General features: G+C 48.2%; 2 protein-coding genes across 2 annotated transcripts; one reads left to right on the top strand and one right to left on the bottom strand.

Annotated features, from left to right (window-relative positions):
- The first annotated feature begins 5,096 nt into the window (after positions 1-5,096).
- On the top strand, positions 5,097-7,041 carry LOC119174803 (uncharacterized). The gene is made up of 3 exons (XM_037425880.2): positions 5,097-5,236; positions 5,705-5,946; positions 6,459-7,041. The coding sequence occupies exons 2-3, from the start codon at positions 5,707-5,709 to the stop codon at positions 6,957-6,959; spliced, it is 741 nt and encodes a 246-aa protein (XP_037281777.2). The 5' UTR covers positions 5,097-5,236; positions 5,705-5,706; the 3' UTR covers positions 6,960-7,041.
- A 4,803-nt stretch (positions 7,042-11,844) lies between these two features.
- Tcs1 (Threonyl-carbamoyl synthesis 1) lies at positions 11,845-15,495 on the bottom strand. Its single transcript, XM_037425881.2, has 5 exons — positions 15,275-15,495; positions 14,830-15,022; positions 14,190-14,424; positions 13,960-14,096; positions 11,845-11,997 (listed from the first exon to the last, which is right to left on the bottom strand). The coding sequence occupies exons 1-5, from the start codon at positions 15,396-15,398 to the stop codon at positions 11,934-11,936; spliced, it is 753 nt and encodes a 250-aa protein (XP_037281778.2). The 5' UTR covers positions 15,399-15,495; the 3' UTR covers positions 11,845-11,933.
- Positions 15,496-15,616: the final 121 nt, after the last annotated feature.

Here is a 15,616-nt window from a genome sequence, read left to right as displayed (position 1 = left end):
TTTTTGGTATATACCCATGCTATTTTTCGTAATTTTTCTGAGAAGTGTGGCATCCACTAAACACTTGCAAGGAATTCTGTGCCAAGTGTTCATGCAGTGGTTAGCGACGATGAGTAAATATGCCCGAAGTGGATGCGCCACAGTTAATAGCTGAACAAAAACAAGCTTTTGTTATGGGTTCGAGCATTGGACGACCCACTCGTTGCTCTTTTCGTAGTGTGCGACGATGGCTTGTTCTTTCGCTGTTTTGAAACGCTTCACAAGTCGTATTAACGCGATTACTTTCCCGACATGAAGCCTGCCTGAGGCTAATTTGCCAACAAGTCCCAAGCAAAAAAAAAAAAAAAAAAAACCCGGAGTGGCTCGTTGGTAGTATACTGGGCTGGCACCCAGCGGACCCGGGTTAGAGCCCCACTGTTTCATTGGCGCTAGTTGTTCTTTTTTATTTCGTGCGATGTGGTTACGGACACCGGCGGCGGACAACTACGGTGGCGCGTTACCCGAGTTGTGATCTCATAACAGCTTTCACTGTAATACGCCACCTCAGTCATTCGGTGTTTAAATAGAACTCGAGGTAACGAGTAGGACTCGTAATTGGCAGGACATCGTTCTAAGAAAGGGCGAATAATGAGCTCGATTGCTACATCGAATAACCCTGACGTTGTGGTGCAGCGCACGAAACCATGATTTTGATGCAGTGCCCGTGTCCGCTTCCTGAGCGAGGCACTGTCAACTCGACGAACTGCCCAGAGGCTAACGCTGCTAATGACGCACACATTCAGCATGAATCCGCAGTTTTTTTAAAGGCGAAAGCCTTAGATGCCTAATCGAAGGTGAAAGTGAGCCGTCAGCGTCGGCGAAGTCAACGCGAATGATTAAAAAGAATAATCACGGGGTGACGTCACCGCATTTCATCACACGCCAAAGATCGCGATCCTTTGGTACGTAAACGTAACATCACAACGACGTCATTGTGACGTCAGATAACGTTCCGTCACGTGATTACGTCATCAGACTCATCACACAACGTCGTCGCTCGCTCAAAGGTGAGCCGATCACTAGGCCATACAAAACAAGGTAAACTCTAGGTGCAGAAAGCTATACGTCTCCGACGGAGGCCATGCAAAACCACATTACGTGCAGAGCGCTTTCGGAGGAGAGTGAGGGAAGAAGAGTACATCGACTGAGAAGTAAAAGATGGCGGCTTTGACTTTGGACCGATGTATACTGCGTGATCACCAACTGGCCCAATCGTCCACATTGATTGACTTTGTAGTTGTCTTAGTCGATTTGCTCGTAGCAATACAGCAAGTATAGATTGCATCACATATTTGTTTCGTCGCAAATGGAAGAAAATACGAGCGGAAACCGAGAACGTTTCGTTGGAAAAACACACCAAAGCTCCAGATTGCACCAATATGTTCCAACAATACTCTACATTGAGATCTGCCCCGCCGCGGTGGTCTAGTGGCTAAGGTACTCGGCTGCTGACCCGCAGGTCACGGGTTCGAATCCCGGCTGCGGCGGCTGCATTTCCGATGGAGGCGGAAATGTTGTAGGCCCGTGTGCTCAGATTTGGGCGCACGTTAAAGAACCCCAGGTGGTCGAAATTTCCGGAGCCCTCCACTACGGCGTCTCTCATAATCAAAAGGTGGTTTTGGGACGTTAAACCTCACATATCAATCAATCAATCAATCAATCAATCAATCTACATTGAGATTCACTGCGAATCAGTCGGTGAGCACGTGAGCATGCATGTTCGGCGTATGACGAGGCATGCTGAGACATCGACTCACGATAACTGTGATTAGACATAAACATTTAAACAAGTGATTCACGTGCCGAAATAGCCTGATAAATCGAGCAACGATTATAAAGTCTGGTCCGAGTGCGGGCGGCCAAGACACGAGCTTGTCTGGCGATGCTAGCCTGTCGTGAATCGCCGGAAGTGATTGCTTTATTTGAGCATAACTGATAGACGGTTCGCCCTCACGGGAAGTCCACGTATCTGGTTGTTCCGCCTCACCCTCGCATGTGTTGATAGCGTAGCGAGGCGTTGATCAGCTGCGTGTCTCGCGGAAAGACAATCGACAGTCGTTGAACTCCCTTCCTGATTGCCGCGGGACCTTGGGAAGCCCGTCAACACGACGACTTCGAAGCAGGAGAGCGTTAACTGCTCTTCGGCAGACACTGTGAAGCATTGTTTTTCTTTCCGTGCCAGATTCAGCGATATTGATTGATATGTGGGGTTTAACGTCCCAAAACCACCATATGATTATGAGAGATGCCATAGGGAGGGCTCCGGAGATTTCGACCACCTGGGGTTCTCTAACGTGCACCCAAATCTGAGCACACGGGCCTACAGCATTTTCGCCTCCATCGAAAATGCAGCCACCGCAGCCGGGATTCAATCCCGCGACCTGCGGGTCGGCAGTCGAGTACCTTAGCCACTAGACCACCGCGGTGGGGCGCCAGACTCGGCGGTAACTGTGCTTGTTGTGGAATGACTGGTTCCCCAGACGTTAAGACGTCCGTTTATTGGCAACCTTAAAGGCGAACTTTGCACCACCCACGTGTGCGTGCGTTTGTGCCCTCGAAACCGTCTCACTTTTCTTATTTTCGATATAGAGTTACTGTGTATGCTACCTTTAGGTATCACCCCCCGTGAGCACATGCGGTAACTATACTTCAATATACTCTGGCGCGCTACAAGTGGCTCCGTCCGGAGCAATAGTGCTCCGTACCCAGCAATTTTTTTCGGGGGGTGTTAATGTATAGAACGGCTAGCTCTGTCAAAAGGGGGGGGGGGGGGGGCGATGTGAAGTCATGTAAATACCTTATCATCCGAAAATTCAAACACTGAGAGAATTTGGAGGCTGTCCGAACCTCCTCAACTCCCTCCTGGTTGCAACCCTGCTTTCATAAACGCTCTGAGCTTGTAATGAATTCACACAAATATCCGTGAGAAAATCATTGTGTTCTGTGTGGTACTTTTATTTTCGGGCGTAAAGGTCGAAATGCTCATTGCCGGAACTCATAGAAAACAGGATAACTACTGATCATTAAGGGTAAGCGACTGGATTTCAAGAGGATTGGAAGACGCGTGAGAGGGAAACAGAAAATTAGGTCGGAAGATGAGGTTAAGAAGTTTGCGGGTACAACATGACATCGGAAAGCGCAAGACCGGGTTGCTTGGCGGAAAAAAAAATTGCGCGAGTGCATTAACCACCGTTTTATCGTGAGACTTGAAAACGTTTTGACGAACAGTGACGAAAAAAAAATGTTTGCCTCTCGGATTTTGAGCATGTTGCTCACTGCATGCACAAAGTCAATGACGTGTAATCGCTTGTACGCAAAGCAGCCATTACGCTCGCGCAGCAAATGTTAAACACAAGCCCACGCTCCCAGTATACTCCGCAGGTCGCGGGATCGAATCCCGCCTGCGACGGCAACATTTTCGATGGAGGCAAAAATGCTGCAGGCCCGTGTACCTAAAGTGCCCGTTAGAGAACCCCAGGTGGTCGAAATTTCCGGAGCCCTCCACTACGGCGTCTCTCATAATCATATGGTGGTTTTGGAACGTTAAGCCTCACATAGTAGTCTGCGTAGTCTGTTTCACTACGCTTCATTTTGATCTGTCCAACACGCTATTGCATTTGTTTTACATGTTTTAAACTTACCTATTCATGTGGAATACATACGACTACTTCCGTACTTGGACATATTTTCGCTGTTGTTGACGTACTACATTGTTCTTACTGACTTGTTAACCCAATTTGTTATTACTTTGTATCGACCCCCCTTACACAGTGCCTCTGGGAGGCCTGTAAGGTACTCGTAAATAAAATAAATAAATAAAGATAAAACAAAATATCAATCAAATCAGCTCCCAGTATACTGATTGCGTAGTATCACGCCAGAGCCAGCATCGCACGTGGCAGCTTGAGTGTATCGCTCGTGCTGTTATTGCTGTTCGCGAATGACGAAGTGCCTCAGCACCTGTGCACGTATTGTGTTGGTTACTGCGGGTTATTTCTGCGAAATCTTTCATCCGATGGCCCCTTTGAAAACGAAAAGTCAGATCGATAAACTTGACACGTGTGCCGTAATGGAGGGCTCCCGAAATTTCGACCATCTGTTGTTATTGAACGAGCGCCTAATTATATATATCTCAGTACATGGGCCTTTAACATTTGGCTTCCGTCGATATGCGGCCGGTACCGGTAATCTGCGACCTCCCGGTTAGCACATCGAGCCCCACTGAACGACCAGAATGGTTATTATTTATTCCGCATTAATTTTTGATCATCTGGAGTTCATTAATGTGTGCCTAAGTGACCACGTGGATGATTTGCGTTTCCTTGCCATATAAAAGGGTAGTCGAACCCGGGCCCAGTCTATCTGAATAGTTCTAACGACGCCGAATGAATGAATGAAAAAGAAAAAAAAACTATCGCGCGATTCAGAGCTTAATCAGAACAATATTAAAGAAGCAACATGTGTCATATTGGCGTCTCTCATAATCACATGGTGGTTTTGGGACGCTAAACCCCACATATCAATCAGTTTTCATATTATGCTATATTTTCAACCTAAATAAATTAGCGCCCGTGGAAGTTGGTTCCCTAGCCGGTAAAAAGAAAAGCGGAAAAAGTTTGATGAAACAACCATCTTATAGAATAACCATATAGATAGCTAAGATTTTCGATGTCATTCACACTGGGTTAGAAATTCTGGAGTTGTCACAAGTGCCAAAGATGCGTGCTAAGCGTTATGCCACGCATGTTATTTTACTACGCACACAACGAAAATTTAAAAGAGTACTGCGGCCTCTCATTTCTTTATTTTTTTTTGGCAAATATGTCTTCTCTTGTCCGCGAGTCCTACAAACATACGGTCCTGTACTCGGCAGCATAATTACAATGGCCGTTTGACTGTGTCAAGTTGACTGTGTCATGCCGAGCCGATACAGGCGTGCCAGATAGCGAAGGGGCATCGGCGGCCGTCACGATAGCGACCGGCCGCCGGTGGGGGCGGTGCTGCAGTCAACGGACGGACGCATGTGCGGAACAGTAGCGCTCAGCCGGCCAGCCGAGCCTATAAAACGACCCCGCCCTCTCCGCGGAGCTGTCAGACTGGCTTTGAACTGTGATTCGATCCCACGGAAGTGCACATTACACGATACCGTACAGCTTCTTGCGTTCTTTTTTCAACAAGGGATACACTCATACCAAAGGTGAGCGATACGTGTGCTTATGCTCTTCTTGATGAATACGATTAGGAATTGTCATTGCTGCTGTGAAGATTGTGAAATTAAGAGCTGCGTCTGGCTGTGCTAACTAGAGTAGATACAGAGCTTTCATGCATTTCTAGTGCGTATGTAACAGTGAAGAAGTCTCGCAGAATGAATGTCCTTACGTGTTCTCCAGTCTTTCTATGTCCCTTGCTTTTCCATTTCTTCTTGACATTTGGAAAGTTATTCGTTTGCTTACCGGAAAGATTTCAACAGCCGGGACAGGGCACATTATCCTATAAGACCACTGTTGTAGGACGCTGCTCTCTTTGCGCATGCTTGGCATAACCAGAGCTAGTCTGCCGAGTACTGTTCCCATACGTGACGTAGGGGACTCGCTTTTGTTTGTCCTTTCCCGCCAAAGTGTTTCGCGACGCCACTCGACATAACTGTCGCTCCTTCTTCGGGCAGCAATGGCGACGTCAGCTATTACCGGTCCCGAAGCGATCGTGGAATCTCCTCCTGTCACGGAGAACCATGTGGTGCCCGAAACGAAGCCTGCGGCCGTCTCGCACGAGTCCGCCCCGGAGACGAAACCGGAGGAACCAGCCGTTAAGCCTGAAGAAACCGCCCCCGAGTCTTCCAGCACCACGGAGTCCGCGAAAGACTCCGAATCTTCCGGCAAGACCGAATCGCAGGAGACGGAGCCGCAGGTTCGTTACACCACGCTTCTTTCTCGCAACGAATGTTCTCGCTTCCCGTGTTTAACCGATTGATGTACTGGGCAACCTTTTATTTGCCGGGCAATTCATTCTCAGCCGTTCAGTTGCGTGTATGGTCTCTTGCATAACTGTGAGCATGGGAGGAAGGGTAGCAGTGCAAGCGGGCAACCCACCCGTGTCACGGACACTGGAAGGGAAGGGGGGTGACAAGCCTGTCCATAATTTTACTTTATAGGGGAGGAGGGAGCTGCAACAAACTTTCGCCCCCCTTCCCGCCCTTCAAGAGGCATCCTACGCACGCCTATGGTCACTTGAGTGCTTTCTACACTGCTGCTCGTGTATTTGCCCGTTCTGGTTTCAAGGCTCTCCGTATCCATGATGCAAGGAATTGACATAGTGGCAGCTGATCGCATCATGTCACCCTTCTGTTTCACCTGTTTTGCATTGCCGTAAGTTTTCGTACAAAAGCGAATCACTGTTCCACGGCGTGTTCATATTTCCAGAGCGACAAGCCAGAAAGTCAGCAGGCGGAACCCGCCGCGTCAGAGCCTCCAAAGTCTGACATCGCCGCCAGCCAACCGTCGCCTGACGCGAATCCCACACCAGCCAGCACCGAAGTGAAGACTTCGACTGTTGAAGCCGTAGAACCCAGCAATCAACCCACAGAGCAGACAGAGGCTCCTGCTGTGGCACCGACAGACGAAAGCAAGGATTCCAGCACTGCACCAGCGGAAACAAGCAAGCCCGATGCCGATGCCACGATGGAGAGCTCCAAGGCGGTGGCCACCGCTGACGAAGTCGCCGACAAGTTAAAGGATTTCAAAGTCAAGGACGACTCCGAACAGAAGACTACTGAAGAGTCCAAGCCGTCGGAGACCAGCGAAAAGCCCGCAGAGTCTTCTGAGGCTACCGCGCAAGGCGACGCGCTGACGACGGTTCCTGTAGAGAAGCCCGCCGCCGCAGTCGATGAAAAAGGAAAGAAGCGGCGTTGCGTCATAGCTTAGGTTAATATAGGTTACATATTCGCTATTTATATGAACGTACTTTTTACAAATTTTTCTTCAATAAACCTTTTTACACACAGCCGCACTTGCTCGGTTTTTACCCCCCCCCCCCCCTTGCTGAATTCATTCAGTTCACACCATGGTTTCAACATCTTTTTGTTTTTTTTTTAACGGCAAGACACCTCTTAAGCAGTTTTCTGACATTGCAGGCTGGCATGTCAAAAATTGCTGCACCTTTGAAACTTTCGTCATCAGCGTTACCGTTATGAACTGCTCGGCAAGGCATTCTCAAGTAGTTTGCGATTTTCACTCCATTCTCTCCAAGAACTGACGGTGTCGTCGTTGCCGTTCAGAATGCTGAGTAACTCGGACCTCCAGCTCGCTGGTTTCAATGTTTAGGCGGTGCGCCTTCCGCTTCGACAGTTTCGCGTGCGCACCGACGTGGCCTACAATATACACATCCTGCGGCGCGCCCGCCCGCTAAATGTACTCGACTTGACCCGCCTTCAACGGGAGCCGTTGTACGTGCATTTCTTATGCTGCCTCTATATCTTGTTGTTCTCATCTTGTCCATTGTTCGATACGCAAGGGGGAGGGTGTATGCCTTTCGTTATCGCACACTGGCTGCGTCGATTTGATTTTGCCTTTAGATGCCGCGACGTCTGGTGTAGGACGATATCTAGCTGTCCGCAAGCAAGTATAGTCTTTCAGAGACTGCTCGCAATTTTACACACGTAATGGCGCTTGAATCGGGGGGGGGGGGGGTGCATAGTATTTATAATTGACATAATTAAGGGGGGATGCTGCTACTCGGAGTCGAATCGGGGGGGGGGGGGGGGCTCCCTGGTCACCTAAATGGGGGGGCGCATAGTAATTGACATATTTAGGGAGGGAGGTGCTGCGACTGGGAGAGGGGGGCGCTGCGACAAACCTTCGCCCCCCCCCTCCCCTGAAGTACAGTGCATATATAGCACACTGTACCTGACGTGGAAACGCTGCGCACAAGCACAACAGGCACAACTGTGTTAACGTAATTCATAGTGATGTCGGGACAACGTGTGTTTCTTCGGTGGGAGCTATTACTGATCAGTGTGCGTCATGAATTTAAACGTATGACAGGGAAGACGATTATGGACTCGTATACAAGTTCCACAGAGGCTTGTCATTGTCGCGCAGTTGTTGGGGCTGCGCTAACGCCTGAAAATGACCAATCTGCGATATGCGGCGCCACTGTATACGTTGTGTCGAGTCACCTCATTTTGTTTCCTGGTGGGGTGGGGCTTGTTCTGAGAGGGCCGCATGCAGATAGCCACAGTTGCTGTCTAGTTAACGAATAGAGTAAGAATAGTTGGTCCTAATTTATTTTCTGTGACATGCAGTCGATAGCGTGAAACATTTGAAATGGGGCAGAACAGAGCGCTATAGACTTCAACCTGCAAATTTTAATGCGATCACGCGAAGAAATGCACATCCTAAAAAAAAATGCACTGAAATATGTATACACAAATTTGTGACATAAGGCATATTAACACCCGCAGCAAACCGTTACAAATATATTTTCAATACACAACAGTCCTTTATCAGTGTGACACGCCACGGTGGTCTATAGTGGTTATAGACCACCGCGGCGATACTTCGACTCTTGGTCATCTGGGAAAAAAATTTGCAGCAAAACTTCTTTCATAAGTACATTTTCGCATTGGTCAGACGGCTTCAGCAACAGCGCCATTCTTTAACGAAAATTTTTAGCGTAAAAAGTTTGATATGGGCTCTGTGCACTGTCTGTCAAATTTATTTCAGTAAATAAGCAGCCCTCTGATGCTAAAAACCGAACCCTTCCGCAGGTTTGTGCCAGTTAGATCACAGCCTACGCGTTTTGGAGACAATGGGCGTTGTACGCTTCTCCTACGAATTACACCGGTGATATCTACCTCGCTTCAGCTATAGCGTGGCGCCATCACGAAATTTAGCCCCGCAATTCGAGCCGGGCCCAAAGTGAAAATTACAACGGGAGGAGGTTACTTAACACTACTGCTATTTGGAAGAACGCATTTTCCATATCTCGTATGTGGATCATTTCTGCAGACAACTTGCTTTCAGAATCAGGGATCATATCGATGCTGATTTCCAAGGTGAATCAAATCGGGGCACCGAGTGTGAAATATAGATGTTTTGTTTCGCTGTTGTGTTTTCATCACACGTGACCACGTGAAGTGCCTCGCGAAAAAAAAAACAACAAAACATGCCAGAGATTAGTCCCTTCTCTGTAGCTTACCCGAACAAAGCATTATTAATCGCGACAGGCGAGAGAATAATGCGAGTATCGTTCAGCAAAGTCACAAGCATTTAATTTCTTGAGAAACCGCGGGCCGCAACCGAAACGTACACGGGTCACGTGTTTGAGAACCCCGTACAGCACGGCGAATCATAGGCATTAAAATGTGTGTGTTGGGTGGGGGGACGATTTACCGTAGCCACCTAAAAAAAAAGAGGGGGGGGGGGCAAAAAATCTGCCCCTTGCATTCACTTATAGGGCGACGGGCCGCTGCAATGTACGCCCCCCCCCCCCCCCCCCCCCCCCGTCAACCACCCTATGGGGAACACATGCGCAAGCCTGTGCGAGGCTTCCTCGATTCGGTTGCATTTTCTGGACGTAGTTCACGAAAGTGTCGTGCCAGTGCTGCGCCTGTTACCCTATAGTGTTAGCTAGTGCAGCACGACACTAAAGCTGCTTCGGTGTGGCGGTCTAATCGAGGGCAAAATCGCAGCGTATACCTTGCGCTACTTGCACGAGATGAGAGCTCGCGGGTGTTAGGGCTGAAATGCCGGCGAACTCGTGCAGCACCTTGACATCGTGCTAACATGGCCTCAGAGATTGCGGACGCGCAATCTTGGAGGCCATGTTAGCACGATGTCAAATTGAGTGCAGAACTGCAGGTGGCGCAAGCTGCACTCGCCGAATCGAGCGCCAAAGTGCAGCACTCTTGAACTGGTGTAGAAAGTGCGAGACCAAATCGAGGAGGCCTATCACTTTCGCGTGCGTGAGTCAACGCGGTTCTGTAAAAGCTTCTTGGCGGGACTGTTTATCGTTATCCTGTGCCTCTTTTAAAAAAAGCAAACCACGCCGAGTACAGAGTGGGAAATACCGCAGACGATAAAACCTACGAGGCCACCGCGAGCTGCCTCGACCGACTACGTCTTCTGGGGAATCGTGATAGTCGAGGTTGAACGGGCGGGTAGATCTATGATACCAGTATAAGGGTGCACGCGAGGTGTTTCTGTGAGAACTACTTCGATCAACATTTTCAATGCAGTGTGTCCGTAAAAGTCACGGTGTACTTTTGAACGGTCACGGGAAAATCAGCGAAACAAGATAGAAGTGTTTCGCTGTACGTGCATACAACAATGTTTACGTAGCACTTCGGTCACGTATTCGAACTCGGCAAGCCTGAGAACACAATGAAAATTCTTCTGCATCGTCCATATCTCGACAGTTGCGGGCAGACTCGCCGCTAGGCGGCAGGTTGATGTGGTGCGTCATCACATGCGTGCGTACACACTTGCACGTATCTTATCATAAAACTTTTTTTTTCCTTTCGGCGAGAAATGCCCATTTATAGCATGCTTTGTTGTTCCTGTCATGTTGTACTGTGACCGGACAAAATGCAAAATGATTTTACGGGTGTCTTCAAAGCCTGCGTATGATGACTCAGACGTCGCTCATGCACCATCTGGGTGGATAACGACAAGAATAGTAACGTGGGATGTGCGATTACAAGCACAGGTGGGGCCATGATTGGAAGTAAGGGGGAGTAGCGGGGTTCACTTTTCATTTCCAACCCAAAGAACCACTCCCCCATCCCCCTTCGGAGAACGTTGCGAGTGCCTGCGCGGAACTTTTTTTTTTTTTTTTAATAGCGATGGCCATTGGCCGCCACGCTTCGGTCTTTTGGGTGGATGCTCTTCAAAGTTTTCAGGAAGTTGTGTGCAACTATGGTCTGTTTTTACTCGTGGCGGACCATTTGTGCTGTTTCGTAATTATGGAACCCTAGCGGGAGTCAGTCTTATATAAGGTTGCTTTCCTTATTAACTCTGTTTTGCCCAAGGGCTACCTTTAACACTGTACTTTTCTCATGCAGTAAACGCTCGTTAACTTTAACTCTGTTAATTCGAATTGACACTCGGGTCCCAGCACGGACCTGTGTGTTCCTATGGGGAAAACGCCTGATAATTTGAACGCGTACGTATCCACAACGGTTAATTCGAACTGGAGGGCCCTGGGTTACATCGCTCCGCACAGACGTCGGCCCACAGTGATCGCAACGTGTTGCAAAATGAAAGGTACTAGAGATGCAAAACAACGAAACAGCAACGTTTCTCAAGTGAGAATTGAGCAGCTTGCGTTGGTGCTCTTGTGCAAGCTTCAAACGATGTTCATGGAGTCGCGTCTGCAGAAACGCAATTAAGCAAATGCTAATTACGAATTAAGCTAATCTTTTATTGCATTACTCTGCCACGTACGTAAACGTGTTTTGGTGCATAAAATAGCGTCTTACATTGTGACACGGCGCATTGTTCCCATGAATGCATTACAGTGCTCGTTTCTGGACTATCACTGACTGGTAAATTAATTCTGTTCGCTGATAGAGCTCTATGTACCTAATTTACAAAATCGCTAGACACAAACGTGCAGTAGCGCCTAATTCGCGAAAACAAGTACAGAGGTGATTTTTTCACGTTCTGTCCGCCCAGAGTGGCGCGATTTCCGTTCATTATAGCTCCCGCCCGATAATTCAAACTCCGCTTAATTCCTGGGATTTCATAACCTCAATAATAATAAATTAGATTACAAAGGTAAACCAAAAAGAAAGATAAGAGAAGTGTATTGAAATGGTAACGTAGCAAACTTTATTAACAAATGTCCTATGTACAGTTGATGAGGAACACTTGCACATCTACGACCGGATGCATACACTACACGTGCTGCACTTCCTTCAGGTGCGACTCCTGCAGCAACCTTCGGCACAGGTGCGGTACACTGCAGACAAAGCCAAGAACCACAATTTAAGTAATATGTTCCACCTACGTCGCGCACTAAAAGTTCCCCAAAAGCATTTCCGGCACCACTTTAAACAAGATATAGGTACTGTTGAAGCATAGATGTACCCATGTTACAACTCCAGTTCAAAATTTTTAAGGCGCTTGGAACATGTTTCAGTATGCTATTAAAGAACAACGACAAGAATGACATTTTTTTGTTGTTGTTTGGAGCGAAGCTTAAATGTGCGCAAAGCGTGCAAAGTACGTTTACAAAAGAAGAAAAGCGTGCTGATGACGTAGTAGTATGGTTTTGCGTCAAATGGCATTCGTTTTCGCGACATCAGCCCTCGTTTCAATGGCAGATGCATGTCCAGGCCGAACTGAAAAAGCGCGCGAGCGTTCCGCATTGCGAAGGCCGTTCGCGTGCCTTTCCGGTCCGGCCGTGGTCCAGCATAGCGACTCAACGAAACCTCATGGGAAACTATTTTTTTTTTGTCGCTTCCCTCTAAGTGTACAAACTATAAAGAATAAAAGTTGCGACATTGCATTGGTTGGCGGAGATTGCCAACAAACGCCATGTTCTTGAAGCAAGCCACGCGGCTTTCCTCGATAATAGCGTAGCCATTATGTCGTCTAAAGTAGGTTTCGAATAAAACCCCAGGTGGTCGAAATTTCCGGAGTCCTCCACTACGGCGTCTCTCATAATCATATGGTGGTTTTGGGACGTTAAACCCCACATATCAATCATCAATCATTAGGTTTAGAATAAATTGCGTAAAGGGAGGTTTTTCAGAACCGACTCCGATCATGGTGCCCTTACCAGGAAGTCTCGCTGGAATCCTCGATTACCAACGAGCTACTGTCAGACGTTTACGAACCTCGGAAGCATTTATCTGCATAAGCTAAACTGTTACTTACCTTCAGCACCTTTTTTCCCCCCTTTTCAAGGCATCATAGTTACGCTCTTGGCACCCCCTCAACTATCCGGGGGGAGCATCTACTCCGGCACATACCTTTGTTCAGTCATATTTGACTCGTACGGTCAGCCACAAAATTTTGCGGACTACACTAGCGCGTTCAAAACTACCTGTCCGCGCTACTTTGCGGTGAGCCATCTACCGTCGATCACAGAGCTAGGCTGGATACGGCTATTCATATTATTCACTGACCTTCAAACTTTCTACCGCTGCGCAGCGCTTTGTTTGTTCGCAGTTTTCACGCGAGGCGCTCATGTGCAGTATGTTCCATTGGCTAGGTATTACTTAGCGATAAAGATTGCGACCGATAACAGTTGTGCTCATAAACTACTCTCGAGCCAAATGCACGTAGACGAACGTGTCAAAAAGCACGTCGCGTTACGAAATGAAAGGTGAACATTATTTGTACCCACTCGTAAAACAGCCAAGCCATGTGTCTCGGGCGCTGCGGTGCTGTTGATCGCCGCTGACGTAGTGGAAGTATTGCGAAGAAGCTTTTGGCCACGCGCTATAGCGTGGTCCGTAAACTTTTGTGGTCGAGTGTACATTACTTATTGTGTACGCGTCCCCCCCCCCCCTTTTTTTTTAACGGCAGCCGAGGGCCACTGCAATGATGCAGCGTTCAAAGAATTGCTCATCTTTACCTCCGTAAAGCGGAAGACCAAGGATAAGTTGTTGTGGGAAGCACGTAATCCCTTTGTTTCCACCATTTCATTCACTGCGAAGCTCGGAAGCTTGTTTTCTTTTGAATGCAACAACGGGTAGGGAGTCTGGAGACGTCATCCCCATATTACAGTGTCCTGTGCATGCCTGTGGTCACGAACCAATCGGATCAGATACTCGTACGTTAAACCAGTGACCTTGAACTCTGATAAAGTGTATACTGTAGCACAGCACAGACGATGGTGCGTACATTCGTCGCTACCCTCTCGAGAGTTTTAACTATTACCACGATTATCGTAATGCATCGCAACGTCACCTACCAGCCCTCTCGCAGAATTCTGAAGCAGCCCGGCAAAGAGAAGTCGATGACTGTGGACCCTTCCCGGTGAAATCCGGACACTGACAAGTCGCCCCCGTCGAACACTGCGTCCAGAAATGGCCACAAGCTTTGGAATTCCTGCGAGCATGTGAATACGTCTCGTATACTACCCGGGGGCGCTTGAGACGCCAGAGCGCTAGAAAGATAAAAATGAGTAATAGCGTCATTCACCTGTATGGTCAGCGTGCTCATCTCCGAGCTCACGTTGGCACTTGTGAGTGTCAGCGGTCCGCCACAAAGCTTCGTCGTCTGCCTGATGAAATCGCTGTCGGGAACACGGACGCCGACGAGGTTTGTGAATGGATTTAGGGCAGGATTGAGGCGAGACGTCCGGCAGAACACCGCCGTTACTGGTCCCGGAAAGAGCTGGCACAGCAGGTTTTCGGGGATGGAAACTTCGGCCCACCTGGAACATTTCGTCGCGCAGTTAGTTTCTCCACGCTTGAACGAAAGCCGCCGCGATTGCGAGGGTTAGCCCGGACATTGCATCAATGCGAACGTTTACTTGACCCAGAGGCAAATGCAGAAGGCAACGCAGCATGCTCTACGAATGGCGCTAACACTCCCACGTTTAAGTGCATATGTAGCTCAGTATGGTAGAGTATCGGAAGAGTCATTAGAAGGTTGCAAGTTCGGTCTCCACCAGCGGCAAGTTGTCTTTTCGTCTACTTTAATTCTTCACGCACATCCCCTATTCTTTTTCCTTGGCTTGATTGTCACGCAAGCACACTCCATAACGTTTGTGCGTAACCAGCTGGAAGCAATTAATTGCAATCGTGAGTGTTCTTGTACCAGTGATACGATCACTTACTGCGATATTTCAGCAACGTCATGCACGCAGATTGCGACAGGCTTTCCGGCGTCCCTTCTTTTCAACTGGTACAGCCGCGCAACAGATTCGGAATGTTGCGCCAGCGCCGCAACACCATAGATCGTGTCTGTCGGCACTGCGATCACTCCACCCGCCTTCAGTATAGATGCTGCTTCTTTGGCTGCGTCGGACCCTACGAGGAAAAAAAAAAAAAACACACTAAAGAGTGACTAACCGGGTAGTTGACGCGTGCTTTCCTGGAAGCGTATCCAGTCAATCTCTATACTATCCATACCAAACGACTCTTAACATAATGCAGTTACTTCAGCGGTGATAGGCACAGAGGAAATAGACAGGTCCATCGCGCACAGAAGAGCTCAGAGCTGTCCCATTAGTCACTAAACGGCCGATTGCATCAGCTGCGAATGCAATGAATGACACGCACCGTGGTTTAGAGCAGACTTGACTGGAATTATCTTCGGCGTGCTTAACATTGTATCCCGTTCTTGCTTCCTGACAATAGCGGAACACAATCCCTGGAAGCGTGTCTTTGTTACCGTGGCTCGCATAATTCGGTTACAAAGGAAATCGCGCGCCGCTTGACACGACCACAGACAGCATCAAGAACACATCAAGAACGTCTAATGTGGGCAGCGCCATGTTTAAAGCACTGGGTTGTAGCAAAACCTGACAAAAAACTGTTTCGAACAACATTATTAAATTATAATATTATTGCAGGAGCAATCAACAAGCAGGTATTTTTTATTTCTTACAATACAAATTGAAT

Source organism: Rhipicephalus microplus, chromosome 5 (assembly GCF_043290135.1).
Source record: "Rhipicephalus microplus isolate Deutch F79 chromosome 5, USDA_Rmic, whole genome shotgun sequence".
NCBI lineage: Eukaryota > Metazoa > Arthropoda > Arachnida > Ixodida > Ixodidae > Rhipicephalus > Rhipicephalus microplus.
Note: the sequence above shows the minus strand (reverse complement) of the source record. Positions and strands in the feature narration are given on the sequence as shown.

Bases quoted from the DNA above. Each gene is read 5' to 3' on its own strand.
- LOC119174803 (XM_037425880.2), top strand. From the start codon at position 5,707: ATGGCGACGTCAGCTATTACCGGTCCCGAAGCGATCGTGGAATCTCCT. The intron at 5,947-6,458 runs GTTCGTTACACC...TCATATTTCCAG, and splicing joins CGCAGGAGACGGAGCCGCAG to AGCGACAAGCCAGAAAGTCA.
- Tcs1 (XM_037425881.2), bottom strand. From the start codon at position 15,398: ATGCGAGCCACGGTAACAAAGACACGCTTCCAGGGATTGTGTTCCGCT. The intron at 15,023-15,274 runs GTGCGTGTCATT...TTTTCCTCGTAG, and splicing joins CAAGTCTGCTCTAAACCACG to GGTCCGACGCAGCCAAAGAA. The intron at 14,097-14,189 runs GTGAATGACGCT...ACATGCTCGCAG, and splicing joins TGAGCACGCTGACCATACAG to GAATTCCAAAGCTTGTGGCC.